General features: G+C 53.3%; 1 protein-coding gene across 2 annotated transcripts in view; it reads left to right on the top strand.

Annotated features, from left to right (window-relative positions):
* Positions 1 to 13,693: 13,693 nt before the first annotated feature.
* Positions 13,694 to 19,556, top strand: part of ZCCHC24 (zinc finger CCHC-type containing 24) — a 62,952-nt gene continuing 57,089 nt past the window's right edge. The window contains exon 1 of one of the 2 annotated variants that reach the window (XM_058299312.2): positions 13,694 to 14,091. In XM_058299312.2, the coding sequence (XP_058155295.1) occupies positions 13,846 to 14,091 (246 nt within the window). In that variant the 5' untranslated portion in view covers positions 13,694 to 13,845. The remainder of the gene's footprint in view (positions 14,092 to 19,556) is intronic. The other variant, XM_004484516.4, reaches the window with a different exon arrangement.

Below are 19,556 nucleotides of genomic sequence, written 5' to 3'. Positions count from 1 at the left end.
AGCACAGAAATCCAGGCCCAGGAGGCAAGGGGGCTTGACTAGGGCGTTTGCCGTGGGCAGAGGCAGAGGCACAGATACGGGATGTACTTTACAAGCAGCACGGGCAGGGCTTAAAAATGAATTCGATGGCCAGGGAGAAGGGGAGGCATTGGTGATGACTTCAGTTTTGAGCGGCTGCTCGGGGAGCATGCTGAGTTCTGACCTGGGGGAACCTTGCAGGTGATCAGGAACGGTGTTTGGGCCATGCCAGGGTCAGGGCTGTTGTGTCCATCTTGACTGTTCCTGCTCTCTGCTCAGGGAGACCAGAGTCAGCAGAAGAGAAGGCACACGCAAAAACGGTAGGAGGCAATCCCACCATGAAATTAACTATCTACACTTTACAGAAGCAGCACAGAGAGGCTACTTCCCTTGTCCTCCGTCACACAGCATATCAATGCCAGAGCTGAGATTTGAATTGGGTCTGCCTGACTGTTATCCCATAATATAGCTCTGTCAGGGGAAGAGGAGCTCAACCTCTTGGAGAAGGAGGTATCTTAACTTGGAAAGATGTCCACATGACGTCACACAGCGGAATAAGAAAAGCAGGATTCAGATCATAAACAGTCCATGCAGTTTATGATCTGCTTTTATAGTAAAAAATCATGGAATTAGTTACTAGAGTGATGTATTATATGAAGTTAACAGTGGCTATCCTTGGCTGGTGGGATTACAGGGGGGTAACCTTGGGGCAATGGTAATGTGCAGCCATTTTAAAATAATTTATTTTAAAATGAGGAAAGAAATGGAGGCTGGTTCTGTATGTCTGGAGCATACGTGATACCCCCAGAGACAAAAGTGCTTTTGAAGGACAAGGGAGGTGTGAGCTGTAGTGGAGACCTCAGAGGACCCGGGCTCTCTCCCCAGTACTGCCTGCACCTCCCTGTGTGGCCTTGGGCGGACCATGGGGTCCTCAGCTGGCGCGCTGTGGTGTGCCGGCAAAGATGTAACAACCAGCTCTCCAAAACTCAGGAGCAGTGTATGGTGTTTACTGATTTCTGTGGTATAAATACTCCCATTGATTTCAAGCCACTTACATGACAAACACAGATTGGGAAGAGCTTTGCAGGAGCATGTTACATACATTATAGAAAATGTCCACCTACAAGTACTACGGACATAAATCTCTCCATGAGCATATAAAATAGTGAAATGTAGCAAAATAAGTAGGACATGATGAGCTTTGAGTATTCATTGCCTTTTTTTTTTAAGGAGGTACTGGGGATTGAACCTAGGACCTCAGACGTGGGAAGCAGGTGCTCAACCACTCGAGCTACATCCGCTCCCTTTATCTTTGTTTTTAATTTAATTTATCTCATCGTCATCTTATACAATTTAATTTTTAATAGTGACTGCGTTGAACAACTGACTTACAAAATTCCTAAAACTTTTGTGGGTTGGGATGAGCCAGCTCCAGCACACTGCTGCCTAGACTGAAGAGCCAAGGTCAGAAGGAGTTAAACACCCTTGCAGGCAGCGGATGGTGGAGAACTCACCCCCTGCTCCCCGCGCCCTCCAGGCGTCTCAGCTTGAATCTTTCTCTCTTTTTTTTTTCCAGCTTGACTCTCAGGAAGGAGGGAGAGGAAGGAGCCCAGGCAGGGAAGGCCTCCAAAGGGCAGGAAGGGCTGGCGGCATCAGTGTTATGGTGGAGCTGATTGTCCCTGTCTTATCAACGCAGGGAGCAGGGAAAACAATGTCCCTGACTTGATACCGCGTCCCGAGCCAACAGGAAAGCCCCCGACGTGATGTGCGCCATGACGGCCGGGCCCCGTCTGGATGTGCCTGGAAGCCTTCCCCAGCTCTGCGCTCTCACACGCCGCCTGCGTCTGCCTCCTGCGTCTGCCTGTCTTATTTCAGCACGCTGGCTAATAGCTCTGACTCTCAGTTTCTCCCTCTCCGAAATGACCTGCGACTTGAGAGGGGTGGCTGCCCACCGCTCTTACGAAGACTACGGCAGAAGTAAGGCCAGGGTTCCTGCTCCTGGCTCCGCGTGCCCCGGACGGACCCTGCCCATTCCCCGGATCATCTTCACATGGAGAGTTGTAGGAGGACAGGGAGTATCACCCCCCTTCAGCTGATTTGGAAACCGAGGCCTGGGGAGGTCAGGGCAGCCTGCTACAGTGGCCAGAGAACTAACTACGCGCACATTTGGCAAAACTAAAAGTCTGACACCTCGAGCGTTGGAGAGGGCGTGGGCCTGCAGGCGCTCTCACCCACTGCAGGAAAACACTCGGCGGTAGCTCCTGAGGGCGAGCATGCGTGTGCTCTACAATGCACTGAGTAGATACACTCAGGAGGTATGCTTGCACCTGTACGTGGGGAAGGGTCACTGTGGCACTGTCACAGTGGCAAAGACCATCAAGAATAGAGTGGTTGAAATAACTGTGGCGAGGTCATTCAATGGACTGTATCCAGTTACCTAAATGAATGAATTTAGTGACACACCTCAACATTGACTCAAATTTAACAGTATAATATTAAGTGACACAAATGCCACGGTGATTCCACATAACATGATGCCCTTTTAAGAAATTAAGCGAGAATCCCAGGTTACATGCTTTTGGAATGCATGGAGATGAGCTAAAACTAAATAAACAGGAAAGCAAGGGAATGATTCTGGATGAGGAGAGCTGGGGGATTGGCTCAGGGGAGACCTCATAGGAAGAGATAAGTTATTGTCAAAGTTCTAGTTTTTATGTTGGCTGGTTTGTGCGCAGGAGCTGATTGCATTAATGCCTAAACGAAGATATCACGAACCAAGGGTTTTGGTTAATGCTTTTACATGTGCCTGGACTCAGGGAGAGTGAGAAAGTTTTCACTGGGGATCAGGAGACCTGGCTGCTTCCACCAGCCAGTTTTCAGGAGCATGACTCAAAATTACAGAGCCAGACCCCAGGTGATTTTCCCCTTTTAAGCCTCAGTTTCCTATCAGTGAAATGAGGTTTTTGGACCGGATCACTCCTGAGCCCTTTTGTTGACTGAGTTAGGCCAGGGTCTGCTGCAGTAACAAATAAATTCCGCGGCATTGGTGTCTTAACACGAGGAGGCTTATTTCTAGCTCAATTCACAGTCCACAGGCTGTCCCTGACAGCTGTCCTCCAATGCTGACAGAGGACCTGGCTTCTTCTGTCTCCCAGACTTTCACTTCCTGCCTCGAGAATGGAGAGATAAAGCGCGGAGAACACACACCTACTCTTAACTCCCAAGAGAACGCGGCTTCTCCCATTCCTACTGCTGGAACGAGTGACGTGCCCCCAGCCCAACAGCAAGGCAGGCTGGGAACAGAAGGGAGGGCATGGAAACTTAGTGAAGTCAATGAGTTTTGATAATCCTCTTAGTCTCTGAGTTGTCCCAGACCAGACTTGACAGTCTCCCATCTCTGGGTCTAGAAACCAAAAAAAAAAAAAAAAAGGCTCTTTTGAGTTTATTCATTCATTCCTTAAGTAAGAGGGCCTGCTCTGCTCCTGCTCTGAGCTAGGCAAAGGGGATCACTCTGGCACATAGTCCAGGGGTGGTGCTGGGTGAGAAGAGGGTGGGATTGGAGGACTGGCCATTTTGCAAATATCATAATACCATGGGAACACCTACAGTCAAGGATAAAAGAGAGAATATCTAATGTCTTTGTGTATGTGTGTGGAGGGGGCTTGTGAGCACAAAAGGCTTAAGAAACTCATTGTTCATCTAGAACTTGAAAGATAAGAGAAGACCGCCAGAAGACTGAAAGGGGAGGCTCTTCCAGGCAAAGGAAGAGCACGTGCAAAGGCGCGGAGGCACACAAGTGGGGAGAGGCTGGTCGTCTAGTTTTCTGGGATGTGGAGTGTACTTTTGATGTAAGGGCAGGGGATAGGTTGTATGTGCAGTTAGAGGGGGAGGTGGGCAGGAGCCAGAGGTTGAAAGGACTTTGAATGTCATGTACAGTAGGTGTTTGAACTTCATCCAGTGGGCAGCCATGGAAGGCTTCAACATAGGCAAGGAAACCAATAGGGGACAAGAGGAGCAGTTTCAGCTCTTCTCAAAACCTCCATTAGCCAGCATTCCTCCCCTTGTTTGATGTGGACAAGACTTCTCTGGAAACAATGTAGTGAGCTCTGCAAATGCAACTTTAGAGCAAGTGTCCTTACCCATACCCAAGTTCAAATACAGTAGATTCTCCAGCACTGCATTAGTGAATGCTGAACCATTAGCTTGGGGCAAATACTGGGGTAGGTTCTTATGAGCCACTGGTTATGTTTCCTCAACCAATCTATACGTGACCTTGTTTTATATGTGTTTTTGTTTAAATACACCTTAAATCTTTTGCTTTCTTCTTAAATTTGCACGCAATAATTACCTAGGAAGTTCTTTGTTTCACCAGCCTTGTAGAGACTGTCCCCATTTAACCCTCTCCAGAAACAGCATCATACCCTCAGAACATTTTAAAAGCAACGTTTAAACAAAACCTCTGAACATAAATTTAAGCAAGATGAATCAAATTGCAGTGGGAGGGCAGGTCATTGGAACGCATTAAATAAGGAGCTGATTCAGTAACCCTGAACTGAGGGCCAACGGCACTACAACTCGTGCATGAAAAACCGTGTCTAACACACATATTCTCTCCATCAGGCATGTCCCAGTCAACTTGTGCTTAGAAATGCTAGACAGCTCTTCAGCACTATGCTTGGGGGCCATTCTACCCAGTGTAATCTCCAAGAAAAGGCACAAAAATGGAAAAAACGTGGCAGCAGACACACTACTTGTTTACAGGACATGAGCTGAAGCATCTCAAGTATGCAGAGTGTCTCCTTATTTCATCTCGCCGGGACCATGTGCAATGGGCGACTCAAAGTTTTTGCCACTCTTCACATGTCCACAGATAACCATGAAAGCACCATGAATATTGAGTCTGGAGTTACAGATAAATTTCAGCAAATAGGCTGATTCACAAACACGGCACCTGCAAATAACGAGGATCAACCGTATGTAGAAATTGCAGAGCTGTCCCTTTCCACCCCCACGAGAAGACATGCCCACATTTTGATGGCTGCCCCTAAGTGACCAGGCATCTTCCTTCCCTTACTAGAAGCCTTGGGTCTCCACACTGGTTGAGGTCTGCTAGGAGGATATTGAAAAACCTCTATGGCGTGTCTATTTTCTTGCTGTTATTGTTTATGTGTTGTATGTTAGGTTTATTAGCTTACCCAATTAATCTAATTGTTAGCAGTAAATATACGGATTTGCAAATTTGCAGATTTTGAAAATTAGGATTAGATACAAATATTTATATATAAAAATACCGACAGCTACTTAATCAAACTTCCTTTCCTTGTTTATTGTATTGTTTTTAATGTCTGAGGCAACTGAGAAAATAATTGCATGCTATTATCAAAAAAAACTTTTTAGTTTGCTATTTTACAAAATAGATTTCACCAATTTTGATTTTTTCTCTTCCATTAACTTTTTATGGTGGTAACATATATACGAGTCAAAATTTCCCATTTTAACCATTTCAAGCATACAATTCAGTGGTATTAATTACATTCACGATATTGTGCTACCATCACCAACATCCATTACCCAAACTTTTCATTACCTCAAACAGAAACTCTGTACCCATTAAGCAACACTTCCCAATTCTCACTGCCCTCCCTGTTTCTGATAACCTGTAATCTGCCATCTGTCTCTGTGAATGTGCTTATTCTAGGTATTTCATCTAAGTGAGATCATATGACACTTGTGTCTTGATGTCTGGCTTATTTCACTCAACATGATGCCTTCAAGGTTCATCCATGTTGTAGCATGCATCAGAACTCCACTCCTTTTTTTGTTTTGTTTTAAGATTTATTTATTTATTTCTCCCCCCACCTCGTTGTTTGAGCTTGCTCTCTGCTCTCTGTGTCTGTTCGTTGTATGTGCGTCTTCTCTTTAGGAGGCACCAGCAACCAAACCTGGGACCTCCCATGTGGGAGGCAGGCACTCAATAGCTTAAGCCACCTCTGCTCCCAACACTCTTTTTCATGGCTGAATAATATTCCACGGGGGCATATGAATTTGTTTCTCCATTCATCAGTGGATTGACACTTGGGTAGCTTCCACCTTTTGGCTATTGTGAATAATGCCACTCTGGACGTTGGTGTACAAATATCTGTTTGAGTCCCTGCTTTCAATTCCTTTGGATATATACCAAGAATTGCTGGGTCACGTGGTAATTCTATCTTCATCTTTCTAAGGAACCGCCAAACTGATTTCCAGAGCAGCTGAACCATTTTATAACTCCACCAACAATGCACAAAGTTTCCAATTTCTCTGCAAACTCACCAACAATTGTTATTTTCTGTTTTTTTAATAACAGCTATCCTAGTGGTATCTCGTGGTTTTTATTTTATTTTTGATCAATTTTTTTTTTAAAGATTTATTTATTTATTTAATTCCGCCCCCCTCCCCCGGTTGTCTGTTCTCTGTGTCTATTTGCTGCGTCTTATTTCTTTGTCCGCTTCTGTTGTCGTCAGCGGCACGGGAAGTGTGGGCGGCGCCATTCCTGGGCAGGCTGCTCTTTCTTTTCACGCTGGGCGGCTTTCCTCACGGGCGCACTCCTTGCGCGTGGGGCTCCCCCACGCGGGGGACACCCTTGCGTGGCACGGCACTCCTTGCGCGCATCAGCGCTGCGCATGGCCAGCTCCACACGGGTCAAGGAGGCCCGGGGTTTGAACCGCGGACCTCCCATATGGTAGACGGACGCCCTAACCACTGGGCCAAAGTCCGTTTCCCTATTTTTGATCAATTTTATTGATACATATTAATAAAGTGTACAATCCATCCAAATGTAAAGTTATCCAATGTGTATAATCAATGGTATTTGGTGTAATTACACAGTTGTGCATCATCACTTCAATCATTATTAGAGCATTTTCATTATTCCAATACTAAAAATAAAACAAAAAACAGATGAACAAAAATAGTTATACCCAAAGGGAGGGGGTGGGGTATATGGGAATCCCCTATCTTTTTGATGTAGCATTTATGTAATCTAAAGCTTCTTTAAAAATAAAAAAAAAATTTTTTAAGTAAAAACTCTACCCCTTAATAATCACCTCTCAGTCTCTGTTTCCCCTGCCATACACAGCTGCTATTCTGTTTGTCTTTCTAATTTTTTTTATATTTATATTTTGTATAGATGGAGTCAAACAATGCGCAGTATCTTTTATCTAGTTTCTTCCATTTAATATATTTCTTTTTTTTTTAACCTTAATGGAAGATTATTAATGTATTAATACTATATATTACTGTCCATATTTTGCTTTGGTTGTCTTTTTGCCAGGTATTAAGGTCTTGTAACATTTGTGTACATTTTTGTTTTGTGTTTTGAGGTACCGGGGGCTGGGGATTGAATCCGGGGCTCTTCTGTGGGAAGTCGGCACTCGACCACTGAGCCACATCGGCTTCCTTGAGTTGGTTTTATCATTTGTTTTGCTTGTTTTTTCAGGAAGCCCCAACAACCAAACCCAGGACTTCCCATGGCGGGAGACGGGCACTCCACTTCTGGGAGCCTCATCTGCGCCCTGTACATTGTGGTTTTGATTTGCATTTCCCTGATGATCAGCGATATTAAGCACCTTTTCTTTCTTTCTTTCTTCCTTTTTTTGTTTTGTTTTTGCTTTGTTTTGTTTTTTGAGGCACAGGAGCTGGGGATCGAACCTGGGACCTTGTATATGGGAAGCCAGTGCTCAATCACTGAGCCACACCGACTCCCTAAGCACCTTTTTTTTTTTAAAGATTTATTTATTTATTTATTGTTTATTTCTCTGCCCTCCCCCCCCCCACCCCAGTTGTCTGCTCTGTGTCCATTCCCTGTGTGTTCTTCTGTGTCTGCCTGGATTCTTGTCAGCAGCAACGGGAATCTGTGTCTCTTTTTGTCACGTCATCTTGCTGCGTCAGCTCTCCGTGTGTGCAGCGCCATTCCTGGGCAGGCTGCACTTTCTTTCGCACTGGGCGGCTCTCCATGCGGGGTGCACTCCTTGCGCGTGGGGCTCCTCTACACGGGGTTACCCCTGCATGGCAGGGCACTCATTGCCTGCATCAGCACTGCGCATGGGCCAGCTCCACACGGGTCAAGGCGGCCCGGGGCTTGAACCCTGGACCTCCCATGTGGTAGGCGGGCGCTCTATCAGTTGAGCCAAATACGCTTCCCTAAGCACCTTTTCATGAGCCTACTGGTCATTGGCAGATCTTCTTTGATGACAAATCTATTCCAGACCTTTGCTCATTTTGAAATTAGTTTCTTTCGGTGGTTGAGTTGTGGCAGTACTTTCACGTCTGGTTTGTTCATGATGTTAAGAGACGTGGATGTGAGGTGGAAGGAAGGGAGGAGAGTCACAGGTCCCACGCTCCTGGGTGAGGAAGGGCGGTTCCTTGGGGAGAAGGGCTGCAGGGCCTGCTCCGGAGCTTTCTAGGAACTGGGGCACCTAGGGTTTCGCCACCTTGCCCAAGGGCACGGGTGAAGGGCTGGACCTGACATCCAGGCCTGTGCACAGCCTCGAGTGCAGAGAGCACTTACGAGGACCTTCAGGAGCATCTGCTGCTTCCCCGCACCCTGGCACTCACCCAGGAGTGGAAACATCGTACAAACGAGGGAACAGGCCAGGGGAAGACACTCAGCTCGCCAAGGTCACACAGCGAGGTAGAGCAATGTCTCCCAAAGTCCCCGCTTTCCACAACTCAGAACCTGCATGGAGTGGCAGGCTGAGCTTATGGTTCAAGGACCCCCCCACCTTTAGGGGTTCTTTCAGGGCTTGGATGGTGGGCTGTGGATGGAGGCTGGAGGGGTCAGGCCGCCCTGTGGTTTGACAGTCTGCACACTACACAAAGACATCTGGGGTGCGGGTGGGGGCTGAAAGCCAGCAAGTGCTAGCCGAGACCGGTGCTCTGGCAAGCGGCTGCGTCCATACGAGGAGAAAATATGTTTTGTTTTTTTAAGATCCTTAGGGATAAATGCATCTTGGGAGGGTGGATATAGGCTGGGATGGCAGATAGTTTTCATCTTCCGGGCCAAGGCTGTCTGATCTCTAGTGGCAACATGGAGCACTGTGTTGAGAAGGAATCTGAAGTCAAGCCTTGGCTCAGAGAGGTCTGTCCAGGGTCGGGGGCGGGGAAGCAGCCATGCAGGGAGAGCAGAGCATTTGCCGTTTTGCCATCTCTGCTGTAAACCGACACCTTCCGTGTCAACAGAGAGTCCAAAGGAACCCGATCCCGGCCCTGGCCCAGAGGAGAGAGAAATCCCAGCCTTCCCGCAGCGTTCTTTGTTGTTTATTCCCGAGGCAGGGCGTGCAGGTGGTTGGTTCGAGGCCCCCGTTCCCCTGCCTGTCTTTCAGGCGCAAACTGAAGCCTGACGTCCCCCTGCAGACCCTGCTTGCTCCCCTTTCCCAGGTGTCCCGTGTCTCTGAGCTCCAAAGTCTTGATGTGAAACTTCACCAAATGCCTATCAGACTTGTTGATGGAGCAACTTCGGGCAGGACACTTCCCTCCGTGCTCCTCAGCCCCGCCCCTCCCTCGCTCTGCTCACGATGAATAATCTCTTATTGAAACAACTAACTTCCCTGCCCCCCCCTCACGACAGTTATTCCCAGCTGGTAAAGCACCTGCCCCTGCGCATCCGCCTTTGGCCCTATGAGGCATGAAGAATTTGATGGGGATGGACTCCACATTCCCGTTTGATGGTCAGGAAAACCAGGTGGGCAGGGACCTGTCCAAGGTCGGCCCGTCAGGTTCCTTGTCTCCCAATCCTCTGTTCTCTTCAGTGCCCCATGCTCCAGTCCCTGGGGTGGATGCAGCCACCAGCAGGGAGGGGTGGGGGCACCTGGGGTTTCTGGGGGCAGCACACGGGGCCAGGGGAGACTGCCAGACAGGCTGGAACAGGGAGGGCTAGGATGCCGCTGTGCATTAGGAACAGGAGGCTCATGCACCAGGTCTACTGGGTGACCTTGGGCAGGTCCCTTTCCTTCTCTGGGCCTTGGTGCCTCCTCCTCTGTAAAGCGAGGGCTCAGACTAGGACCCCCGACTTCTTGTATTTTTCAATTGAGAAAAGTGTTTTCTTTAATTTGAATTATTGGACAAATGGCAGAATAATCCTTTTTTGTGCTGTAGGTTTGGAAATACCTATGATATTGATATTGCTCCCATTTTAAAATCCCATTTTGAGATTTGAGTGACCAGGAACTATCTAAAAATCAGTGTGTGTTTGCTTTTGATGATCTAATCAGTTGGTTAACCCAAAGCCATTTTCGAATAGAGATGGCAATATCATATTCCTTTTCTAAAGAAGATTCCAGTCATTTTACTTGTAGTTAACACTCTAGTTCAACTATTGGTTGCTTATGTTCTTGAACAACAAGGGTAACTAAAGAGTCCTTCTCTGACTCCTGAGAAACGAACCAAATGGAAGCACTCTGCCACATGCTACTGATGTCTCAAAGGCTTTTACATTTTACAGCCCTTGTCTTTTTCTTCACTGTAGCTGTGTATCTGTGCTGGCAAAAATGAAGACAAACCAGCTTAAGTTATCCATTTGCAAATGAAAAATGAACATGATTGATTGCAAGAATCAGAAAAAGTGGATATAAATTTTTCTTGAGCATTAAGAGCGAGGGTTCTACTCTAAGTGACATTTATCCCCATTTTGGATGGGTTCTCAAATATTAAAATTTTTAAAAAAGGGTGGGTTTTTCAAAATTATTATTACCCTGGGTTTTAAAGCCACATTGAATTTATTTAATACATTTTAAATTCATTTACTATTCTCATAGCACTTCAGGGGAGCCTCATCTGGCTATGTGCCCACCCAGTCATAGACCTAGCAAACATTTTTGGAACATCTACTGTGACCAGCCCTTCTCATGGAAGAACAATGCAGGGGCAGGGGAGAAAGGGCCAGAAACCAGCTGTGCGGTCCTAGGTGACAAGCACCCTTACGGCATCAAGCCCTTCTCTCTGAAACGTGTCAACAAAGGCTATGGGCCCCCCAGAGAAGGTGTCTTTTCAGGCAGGTGTCTAGCGGGCAGCCTCAGGCTGATGGTCATGACATAACTGCTTTATGTGGCCCGCACAGGAGTTCTCCACAGGCCCGGGAACCAGGTGTTTGGTTACCTGCCTGACCCCTAAAGGCATTTGAATTCACAGCCTGAACCAGGGGAAAATGCTAGCCCATCTAACTAACAGGGCTGAGCCCTCATCCCGAAGCGGGTTGGGGCACAGAGCTAGAGAGATTTGGGTTCAGGTGTGGCTGCCTCGGGGGCTCCTCTGGGCCCCCCAACTGCCTGCTTGTGTCACTGGAAGATGACCCCTCTCTGAAAAGCAGTTTTCTTGTAAAACCGAAAAATTGAAAACCCTAGATCAGTGGTTCTAAGTCCTACCCCTCCTCCCCAGCTCCCACTCTGGAACCTGAAGGCACTAGCAGAGCCCCAAAGAGGACCCCAAATATTTCCAAGAATGAAATGGTCATCACATTGATTCCCAACAAACAAGTACCTTCTCTTTTTTAAAAAAAACATTTTAAAAATATATTTTTCAATTTATTTTTAAAAGATATACAGATCACACAAAATGTTACATTAAAAATCTCTTTAAGCAAAGTGGTTTAACACTGTTTAAAAAAGATGAAGGCCTTTGTATACATGTTTTATTTTTAGTATTTATTTATTTGAGAAGTTGTGAACTTACAAAACAATCATGCATAATGTGCAGAATCCCTTACCGACACCTTACATCGCTGTGGAACATTGGTTACAGATTATGAGAGAACAGGGTCACTAACACACGCTTGGTGTATTTCTTCCATATCCCCCAGTGTTAGCTTTGTCTTAGTGTTGTACGTTTGTTACAGTTCGTGAGGGAACACGCTCAGGTTCCTCCTGTGAACCCCTGTCCTCTCCACCACGTGTTCTCACACTCTACAGTCCCATGCCTTGTGCATTCTCGCCCTGGTGCACACTCAGTGGCTCTCGCTTCCACTACAAGTTGTATCGTCATCACCCCATGAACCTTTGGACGTTTTCCTTAGCCCAAAAGAAAAAATGCCACGCCTGCCCGTTACTGACCCTTAGCACTGATACAGTGCCTTCTTTGACATTGATGCAAGAATATTTATAGACGTTTTTGATGAATAAATACAGTAAGATGAGATTGATCTATGTGCTTTCGTTTGTGTTACTACCGGAAATTTTTTATAGACTTTGAAAACGTGGCGATTTGGGATGGAGTGAAATCAAAGGAGTTCTCGACCCGGTGGGAACCCGCGGCACTGGGTCACCGCGGAAGTCCTTTCTGGCCCAAGCGTCCAGAGACTACCCAGGAGCAGGTGGTGAGGGCGGGGGCTGGCCTGTCTCTGCCGATGACCAGACCCAGGTTGGTAAACTCACAAACGGCCCCGCAGGCAGCACGACGACCGTCCCCACTCCGGAGGAGGAAAGCGGCTCCCTCGCCTGGGCGCCTCGCCGAGGTCACTCGGCCGGACGGTGGCCGAGCCGGCGCTTGCAGCCGGGCAGAGCGGCTCCAGAGCCAGGGTGGCGGTGGCGGGGGGAACGGCCGGGCGGCCGGTTCCGCGGCTCTGGAACCCGATGACCACCCCAGGCCCGGGACGAGGACGGGCTCGGGGCTGCGGGGAGGGTCAGGAGGAGGCAGAAGGCGGGGGCTCCGCGCAGGCAGGCCTGGCCCGGCCGGGCCGTCCCGGGGTGAGTGGCAGCCGCCGGCCCGCGCTCTCCGCGCCCGTCGGGGTCCCTGGCTCGCGGCCGAGGCACCCGGGCACCGGGCGAGGGGCGGGCTGCGGCCGGGGCCAGGGGTCGGGCGGAGGGGTGGGGCGGGAGGCGAGGCGGGCCCGAGCAGAAATAGGAGAAGGGAGAGGGGGAGGGGGCTTCCTGGGGCGGGGACCCGGGCCCCCCTCGGCGGAGCCGGCCCGCCAAGCGATTCTGCAGATGGAAGGAATTACGGGCGAGCGGGAGGGTCCCGCGGGGAAAGCGAGAGGCAGGGGGCAGGGAGAAGCGCGCGCGCGGGTGCGTGCGGGTGGGCGAGGACGTGTCTGGGAGCCGAGCGGGGACAGACGGACACGTCGGACAGGACGGAAACAGAGAAAGAGCAGCAGGGAGGGAGACGGAGACAGAGACCCCGAGAGAGACGACGAGAGCGGCAGGGACGAGGGGCGCAGGGAGAGCCCCAAGAGGGGAGGGCGCAGGAGAAAGGAGGGAACTAGGGAAGGAGAAACGGGCGTGAGGAAGGAGACCCTCGGCGGGGCCCGGCTGAAGAAGCGAGCAGAAGAGAGCGGAGCGCGCGGGACGGGGCCGAGCGGCCGGGCCCTGGCACCTCTCCGCGCGCGGGGGGCGCTCGGGGGGCCGCGGGGCCGGCCCGGGCTGCCGAGGCGGCTGAGCCCGCGGTGCCCCCGCCCCCTGCTCCATAGTCAATGAGGCGGCCAACGGGGGGCGAGGACGGCGCCCGGCGGGGCGGGGCGGGGCGGGGCCTCCGCGGACCCCACCCCGGAGCGCGGCGGGCGGGGGTGCGCTGGGGCAGATAGCGGGCCGCGGGGCGGCGCGGGGCGGCGCGGGGCGGGGCCAAAAGTTTCCTGCCCAACTTTCGCTGCCTCCTTCCTCCGCCGCCGCGCGCCCGGGCTGCAGTCGGGGGAGGCGGCGGCAGCGGCGGCGGGCGGCGCGCGGGGCGCGGGGCGCGGGGCGATCGCCGTCGGGGCTCGGGCGGCGGGCAGTGGGCGCAGGCTCCCCGGTGCCCGCCCCTCCGCTGGGGCGGGGGGAGGGCGCGAGCGGGCGGCCGGGGAGGGGCCGGCGCCGCCGCCGCAAAATGAGCCTGCTGTCGGCCATCGACACGAGCGCCGCCTCGGTCTACCAGCCGGCCCAGCTGCTCAACTGGGTCTACCTGTCGCTGCAGGACACGCACCAGGCGAGCGCCTTCGATGCCTTCCGGCCCGAGCCGCCCGCCGGCGCCGCGCCCCCGGAGCTGGCCTTCGGCAAGGGCCGCCCGGAGCAGCTGGGCTCGCCGCTGCACTCCAGCTATCTCAACAGCTTCTTCCAGCTGCAGCGCGGAGAGGTGGGTGCCCCCGCGCGCCCCCGCCCCGCCGCGCCGGGCCCTTGCCCCTCTGCCCGGCTCTTCCCGGCCCCGCTTGGCCCGGCTTGGCTCGGCTGTGCCAAACTCGCCGCCCGAAGTCCCCGGGGCGCCGGGAGCGCGTCACCTCGCGGCCGAGCCCGGCCCGGCGCTGCTCAGGCCCGGGCGGGGCCCTCTTGGTCCGCCCTCCCGGGGCGCCCTGCTCGGTGGAGGCGAGGGGGCCCCGGCGGGCGGGGGCTCCGGCTTCTTTCCAGGCAGCCGGGACGCTGCCAGGACGGGGAGCCCCTTCCAGGCGCCCTTCCCACGCCCCAAGCCCTCCCCCCGCCCCGGCCGCCGCTGGCTGGGACCGAGAGTGCGGGTTCTGCGGCGAGCTCCTCTGGAGGGCCCGAAAATCCGTTTTCGCCGCCGACCTCGGCGGTTCCCGACCCGAACGGCACCCTGGAGAACAGTGACTCCGCGCAAAGGACTTTTCCGGCTGTTCTCACACGGGGACCCCCAGCTACCTCGTCCAGCTGCACGCCCTCCCCCAGGCACATAGGAAGTGGTTTTTGAGGGCTTGACCCCGCAGACTGCGCTGTCCCCCGCCCTCCCAGCCTGGAAGGAAATGAAAGGGAAATCCTCTTGCGCTCTTGGAAGGGGGGCTAGGTAGGGGGAGAGGTTCCAGCTGCCCAGCGCCTTCTCCAGAAACCTGGGCCGGCTGCTTTGCCAAGTGGATTCAGTTACAAAGTCGACGGGGCCGGGCATCCTCCCCGGCTAGATAAATACACAGACCGCCCTGGCCTCCCAGCCCCTGCGGAGGGGTCATCTCCAGAGCCGCTCTGCCTTCAGCTGGCCTCCCGCTTCCCCCCAGCCCCACTTACTCCTGCCCATTCGAGAGACACAAACTCCCTTCCAAGCCCTTCACTCCCCTGCTGGCAGCTCTCTCTGCAAAGGTGCACGGTGGGGGCAGGGGGAGGACTCGGCAGAGCTGACTCTCCTTCTCCACCTAGGCACATGGGTCTGCTGTAGGATCTCTTGGTTGGGTGAGAAGGGCACGAGAGAGGTGGGAGGCCCAGGAGGAACACATTTGTGTTCCCCTCTGCCTACGTTCCTACTGTGTGCTAGGGCTGGGGCCGGTGTCCTGTAGGTGGCTGTCTGGGGGAGACACAGGCATGTACTATGCTGTCTAAGGCCCAGGGGTGGGCCAGCTCCGGCCGAGCTGTGGGGAGGGTTGGTAGGGAGCACGGGTAGAGCCGGGACGGGGCGCGGGATGCGGTGGAGGGCGAGGAGCCTGGAAAGGTAGCCTTGGCTGCCCAGCGAGAGCACTGGCATGGCCAAGCGCATTAAAAAGTGCCCTCTCCAACTGAGGACTTGTTCCTGCCCGGGACTCCTGCTTGCAGGAGACTTTGCTGCCTCTTCAGGGAGCTGGCTTCAGGGGACGGGGAACTTTGGAGGATTGCTTGTTGGGTATTTCTTTAGGCCTAGGTCTTTTTGGTTGTTTGGGGTTTTTTTTTCTTACCAAATATTTGTTGAGTTTGGTGTGGGCCCCTGGGCACGCAGGGTCAGAGGCGGTGGAAACCACAGACGACACAGTGTAAACATTGGGTGATTTGATGGGGGTCCCTCATCCAGGAGGAGGGCGGCCGTGGCCCGCACACAGGGCAGGCAGGGGTCCCTAGCCGGCTTCTAGTGGTCTCCTCTGCCCATGCCTTTTAGAGACCTTGCTCTCCGCTGGGGGGTGGGGAGTTCTCCACTGAGAGAGCCGGGGAGGTTTTGATTACTGAGTCCCCTGTAGGGGTTGGAGACTGTGCCGCTTCTTGGAAGTTTCTGACATCCAGGGTCCCATCGGGTCTCAGTGAGACCTGCCTTCCCACTTCATTGACAGGCACGTTCCTTTGCGGGGGGCCAGTGTGGAAGGAGCAGGTAAAGGTGACCTAGAGCAATGGTGGAAAAAGTCTCCCACTACCTGACTTTGGAGAAACCCCTCTCGCTCTCAGCCTCAGTTTACCCATCTGTTATGTTTAGTGTCTCCTTTCCCCCAGGGTGGTGCCTGTGGGGTCTGAGAGCTGTACAAACCTGAGAAAATCTGCCTGCAAGAGCGGCCTCTCCTACGGCTCACAGGCCAGTGGCTTCCTCGGTGGGCGGGAGGGCAGTGCCTGCTGACTTCTGGAAGGCTGTCTTTGCTTGAGGCTCACGCGCTCTCATCCCCCACCTGCTTTGCCTCCTAAACCCTCTCAGAGCCCCAGCTGTGCTCCTGGGGACAGGCGTTCCCCGCGTCCAGGGCTTAGCTGGTGACCTAATATGGCCCCGAAATAGCAACTGGCTGAGAAGGCAAGAAAAAAAAATACCCCCCACCTTAATGCCGGCGAGGGGCTGGTCGGGGAGGAAGCACGTTGTGTGGGGCCAGAGAGGACTCCAGGGGGGCCCCAGCGGGCCCAGGCGTGTCGCCGCTCCGTGAGCCCGGCAGGCCCGGTGGCAGTGCCTGCGGATGTGACTTGCATGCTGACCGCTGACTGCGGCCTGTCTGCGCCAGCCCCCGTGCCAAGAGCCCACCCCCTCCTGCATCACCCCCAGGCTGCTCCCACCACAGTCGCAAAACACTGTGAATGCAGCTGGTTTGGAGGGGAATGCATGAGGACACGGGGGCACAGAAGCCCATTGTGCCCCTGGGACCTCGGCTCTGGAGGCTGAAGATAAGCCAAGTGTTCTAAGTGGAACACTGGCCTGGGAGTGGAAAGAAGGGAGACGGCAGGGTTCCTGTGTGCGTTCAGCAGCAAGCACCAGGAGGCGATCTGGATGCTTGTTGGAGGTCCAGGGGTGGTGAGGGGGCAAGGTCAAAGCAGGTTCCTCGTGCAGTCTTAAAAGGCCTCTCTGGATCTAGAAACTGGGCCTCGGGCCTCACAGGTTCCCCAGATATCCTGCTAACCTCTTTGGCCCTGGTCACAAGCTATCAAAAGTTGTGGCCTTCCCCCTGAATCATGCCTGTACATACATAATTTCATACATGATTTCAGGGCGGCCATGAACCCCAGATTCAAAACCCTTCTCGTCACAACAGCTGTATGTCTTTGGAGGGAGACTCCCAAGACCCTTGGGTAAGCGGCGCCGCCATCTCCTGGTCACTTCAGGCAGTTCATCGAGGAGGAGGGGCTTGGCCTGGATGGGGTCTTGTCCTTCCTGCCCTATTTTGTTTGGAATTGAAATGCCCTGTGGGGTGGGTCTGGGATTCTGCCTCGGGAAAAGCAGAGCCACCTTCTTACTGAGCATTAGCTCTTGGCCCTGTGGAGGGATGCCAGAGCCCCTCCTGGGCAGTCCCTGCACCTCCTCGAGGGGAGCTAGCGCTGACTCACTCCACTCAGGCTGGATTCCTGGGGCAGTCGTTTTCTTTCCCTTTTCCTCCTGGGACTGGTATGGTCTAAAGATGTGGCCCCACTGTCAAGGGATGCTTTCTGGAGGATAGGAAAAGGGTTTGAGGGTCAGATTGGTTTGGAAGCACAGTGTACCGTCCTTTCTTTGGAGATACATCACTAGGATGATGAAGGCTTTACCAGTCCTGCAGCATAAAACTTGTTAGCACTTTGAAGGCTCTGAGCAGTCCTGCAGTAAAAAATGTGTTGGCACATTGAAGGCTCCAGCAGTCTAGTACAAAACCTGTCAGCACATTCAAGGCTCTGAGCAGTCCTGCAGTGCAAAACCTGGTAGTACGTTGAAGGCTCTGAGCAGTCCTGCAGTACAAAACTTGTTAGCGCATCAAAGGCTCCAGCAGTCCAGTACAAAACTTGTCAGCACATTCAAGGCTCTGAGCAGTCCTGCAGTGCAAAACCTGGTAACTTTTTTCAGCCCCGCATTTTCCACACCTGTTTGACCACACAAACGTGCTGGTATCCTTCAGAACATCTCCAGGCCCAGGGAATGCCCCCTCTTCCTCCAGGCTGGTCCAGTACTTCCAACACTTAGGAAGGGCTTTCTGAGCTCTTAACTCAGCTGGCCTCCCTGGGTCCTAGAGTCTGTCTTGTGCAGCTCCAAAGATCCCCTCCTCTTCCTGGTTTTGGTCTTGGGCTCAACAGACAGCCCCTCGAGGGCCTCCAGCCCTTCCTCACAGACGCTGCTGAACCCCCAAGGGAGCCTCCGTAGACTTCTGAGGTGTGATGTGTTATCTGTGCCCTCTCTGGGCGTGGAGGTGCCAGGGCCTGCCTGGCGAGCGTGGACAGGGAGAAGAAAGCCCTGTGTCTGCCCGTGGTGGGGGGGGGAGTCTCACTGGGCCTGAGGCTGGTTCCCACCTGCGTTTTCTTTGTCACCTGGGGGGGGAGGCGGGGAAGGGCAGCCCCAGGTCCTGGGAGGAATGGCCCTTCTAGCTCTAGCTCAGCCAGGAGCTTGGGAGGGTGCCCCCACCCCCTGGGCCACACAGGGCAGCTGAGCGGTGGCGCAGGCCAGGAGGGCCTGTTAGAGCCTGGTGGCCACGGTGGCCTGGCCCTCCCTCCATCAGACCCGGGCTCAGAGGAGGGACCACAGCTTACCCTCCTCCTGAGCCCGGGGGAGGGGGAGAGCAGGCTGTGCATTAGTAAGCAGTGATTAGGTGCAGGAGAGAGCCAGGCGCTGTCAGCACCCAGAGGAGGGGCCCCGCGGGCGAGGTGGCCTTTGAGTCCCTGATGCTTGGGTGGCGCGTTGTTCTTGGCGTCGCTTTCCTCCTAGCTCCCACTTTCCTGAAGAGAAAGTGGAGGCCTGGTGAGTCACCCAGCAAGTCAGTGGCAGAGCGAGAGAGATCGATGGCCCTTCTGTGTTCCAGCTACGAATTGTCACTGTGGCCCGTCCTGCAGGGGGTCGCCTGGATCATGCTTGGGGCACCAGTGCACAGAGCCTCAGGGCCTCCGGAGTTTTGACCCTGATCCCAAAGCCTTCGAGAAGTGGTGGGCACTGGTCACGGCTCCTGGGTTTCCTATCGCCCTGCCCCTGCTCCTGCCACTCCCCAGCAACCTGGCGAGGGGTTCCGCGGGACGTGAGACCAAGGCGGGCCTGGCCTGAGGGAGGCACAGGGGGACGGGCACCGAGGGCTTCCTAGGGCTTTTGTCCCCCTGGGTGCAGCAGCCCCATTTTCCAGATGGGGGGAACTAAGGCCTTCCAAGAGGAGGGCAATACATTCAGGGAGTCAGTGGCAGGACCAGCGCTCTCACTTATATCTCAGGCTACTTGAACTGCTCTGGATTTGTGTGTGTTTCCTCTGCCAGGCCGGGTGCTCGGGTAACGTTTATTGGGTGGCTGGGTGGGTGACTTGAACTCAGACCTCTCCTCCCTTCTGTCTCCGGGCTTGTGGCTATGAGCACACGCCCCTCAGTCTCTTAATCTTTTTTTGCATCTACAGGAGATGTGTATAATGGTCCCTTGAATCACTGGAAAGGGGTGGCTAGAGAGGTACTGAATGCCCTGTCCACAGAGGTATCCAAGCAGAAGCTTAGATGTTTCCTGGTTTGGGG

This window comes from Dasypus novemcinctus, chromosome 6, assembly GCF_030445035.2.
Source record: "Dasypus novemcinctus isolate mDasNov1 chromosome 6, mDasNov1.1.hap2, whole genome shotgun sequence".
NCBI classification, from domain to species: Eukaryota; Metazoa; Chordata; class Mammalia; order Cingulata; family Dasypodidae; genus Dasypus; species Dasypus novemcinctus.
This window is presented reverse-complemented; position numbering and strand designations above follow the sequence as displayed.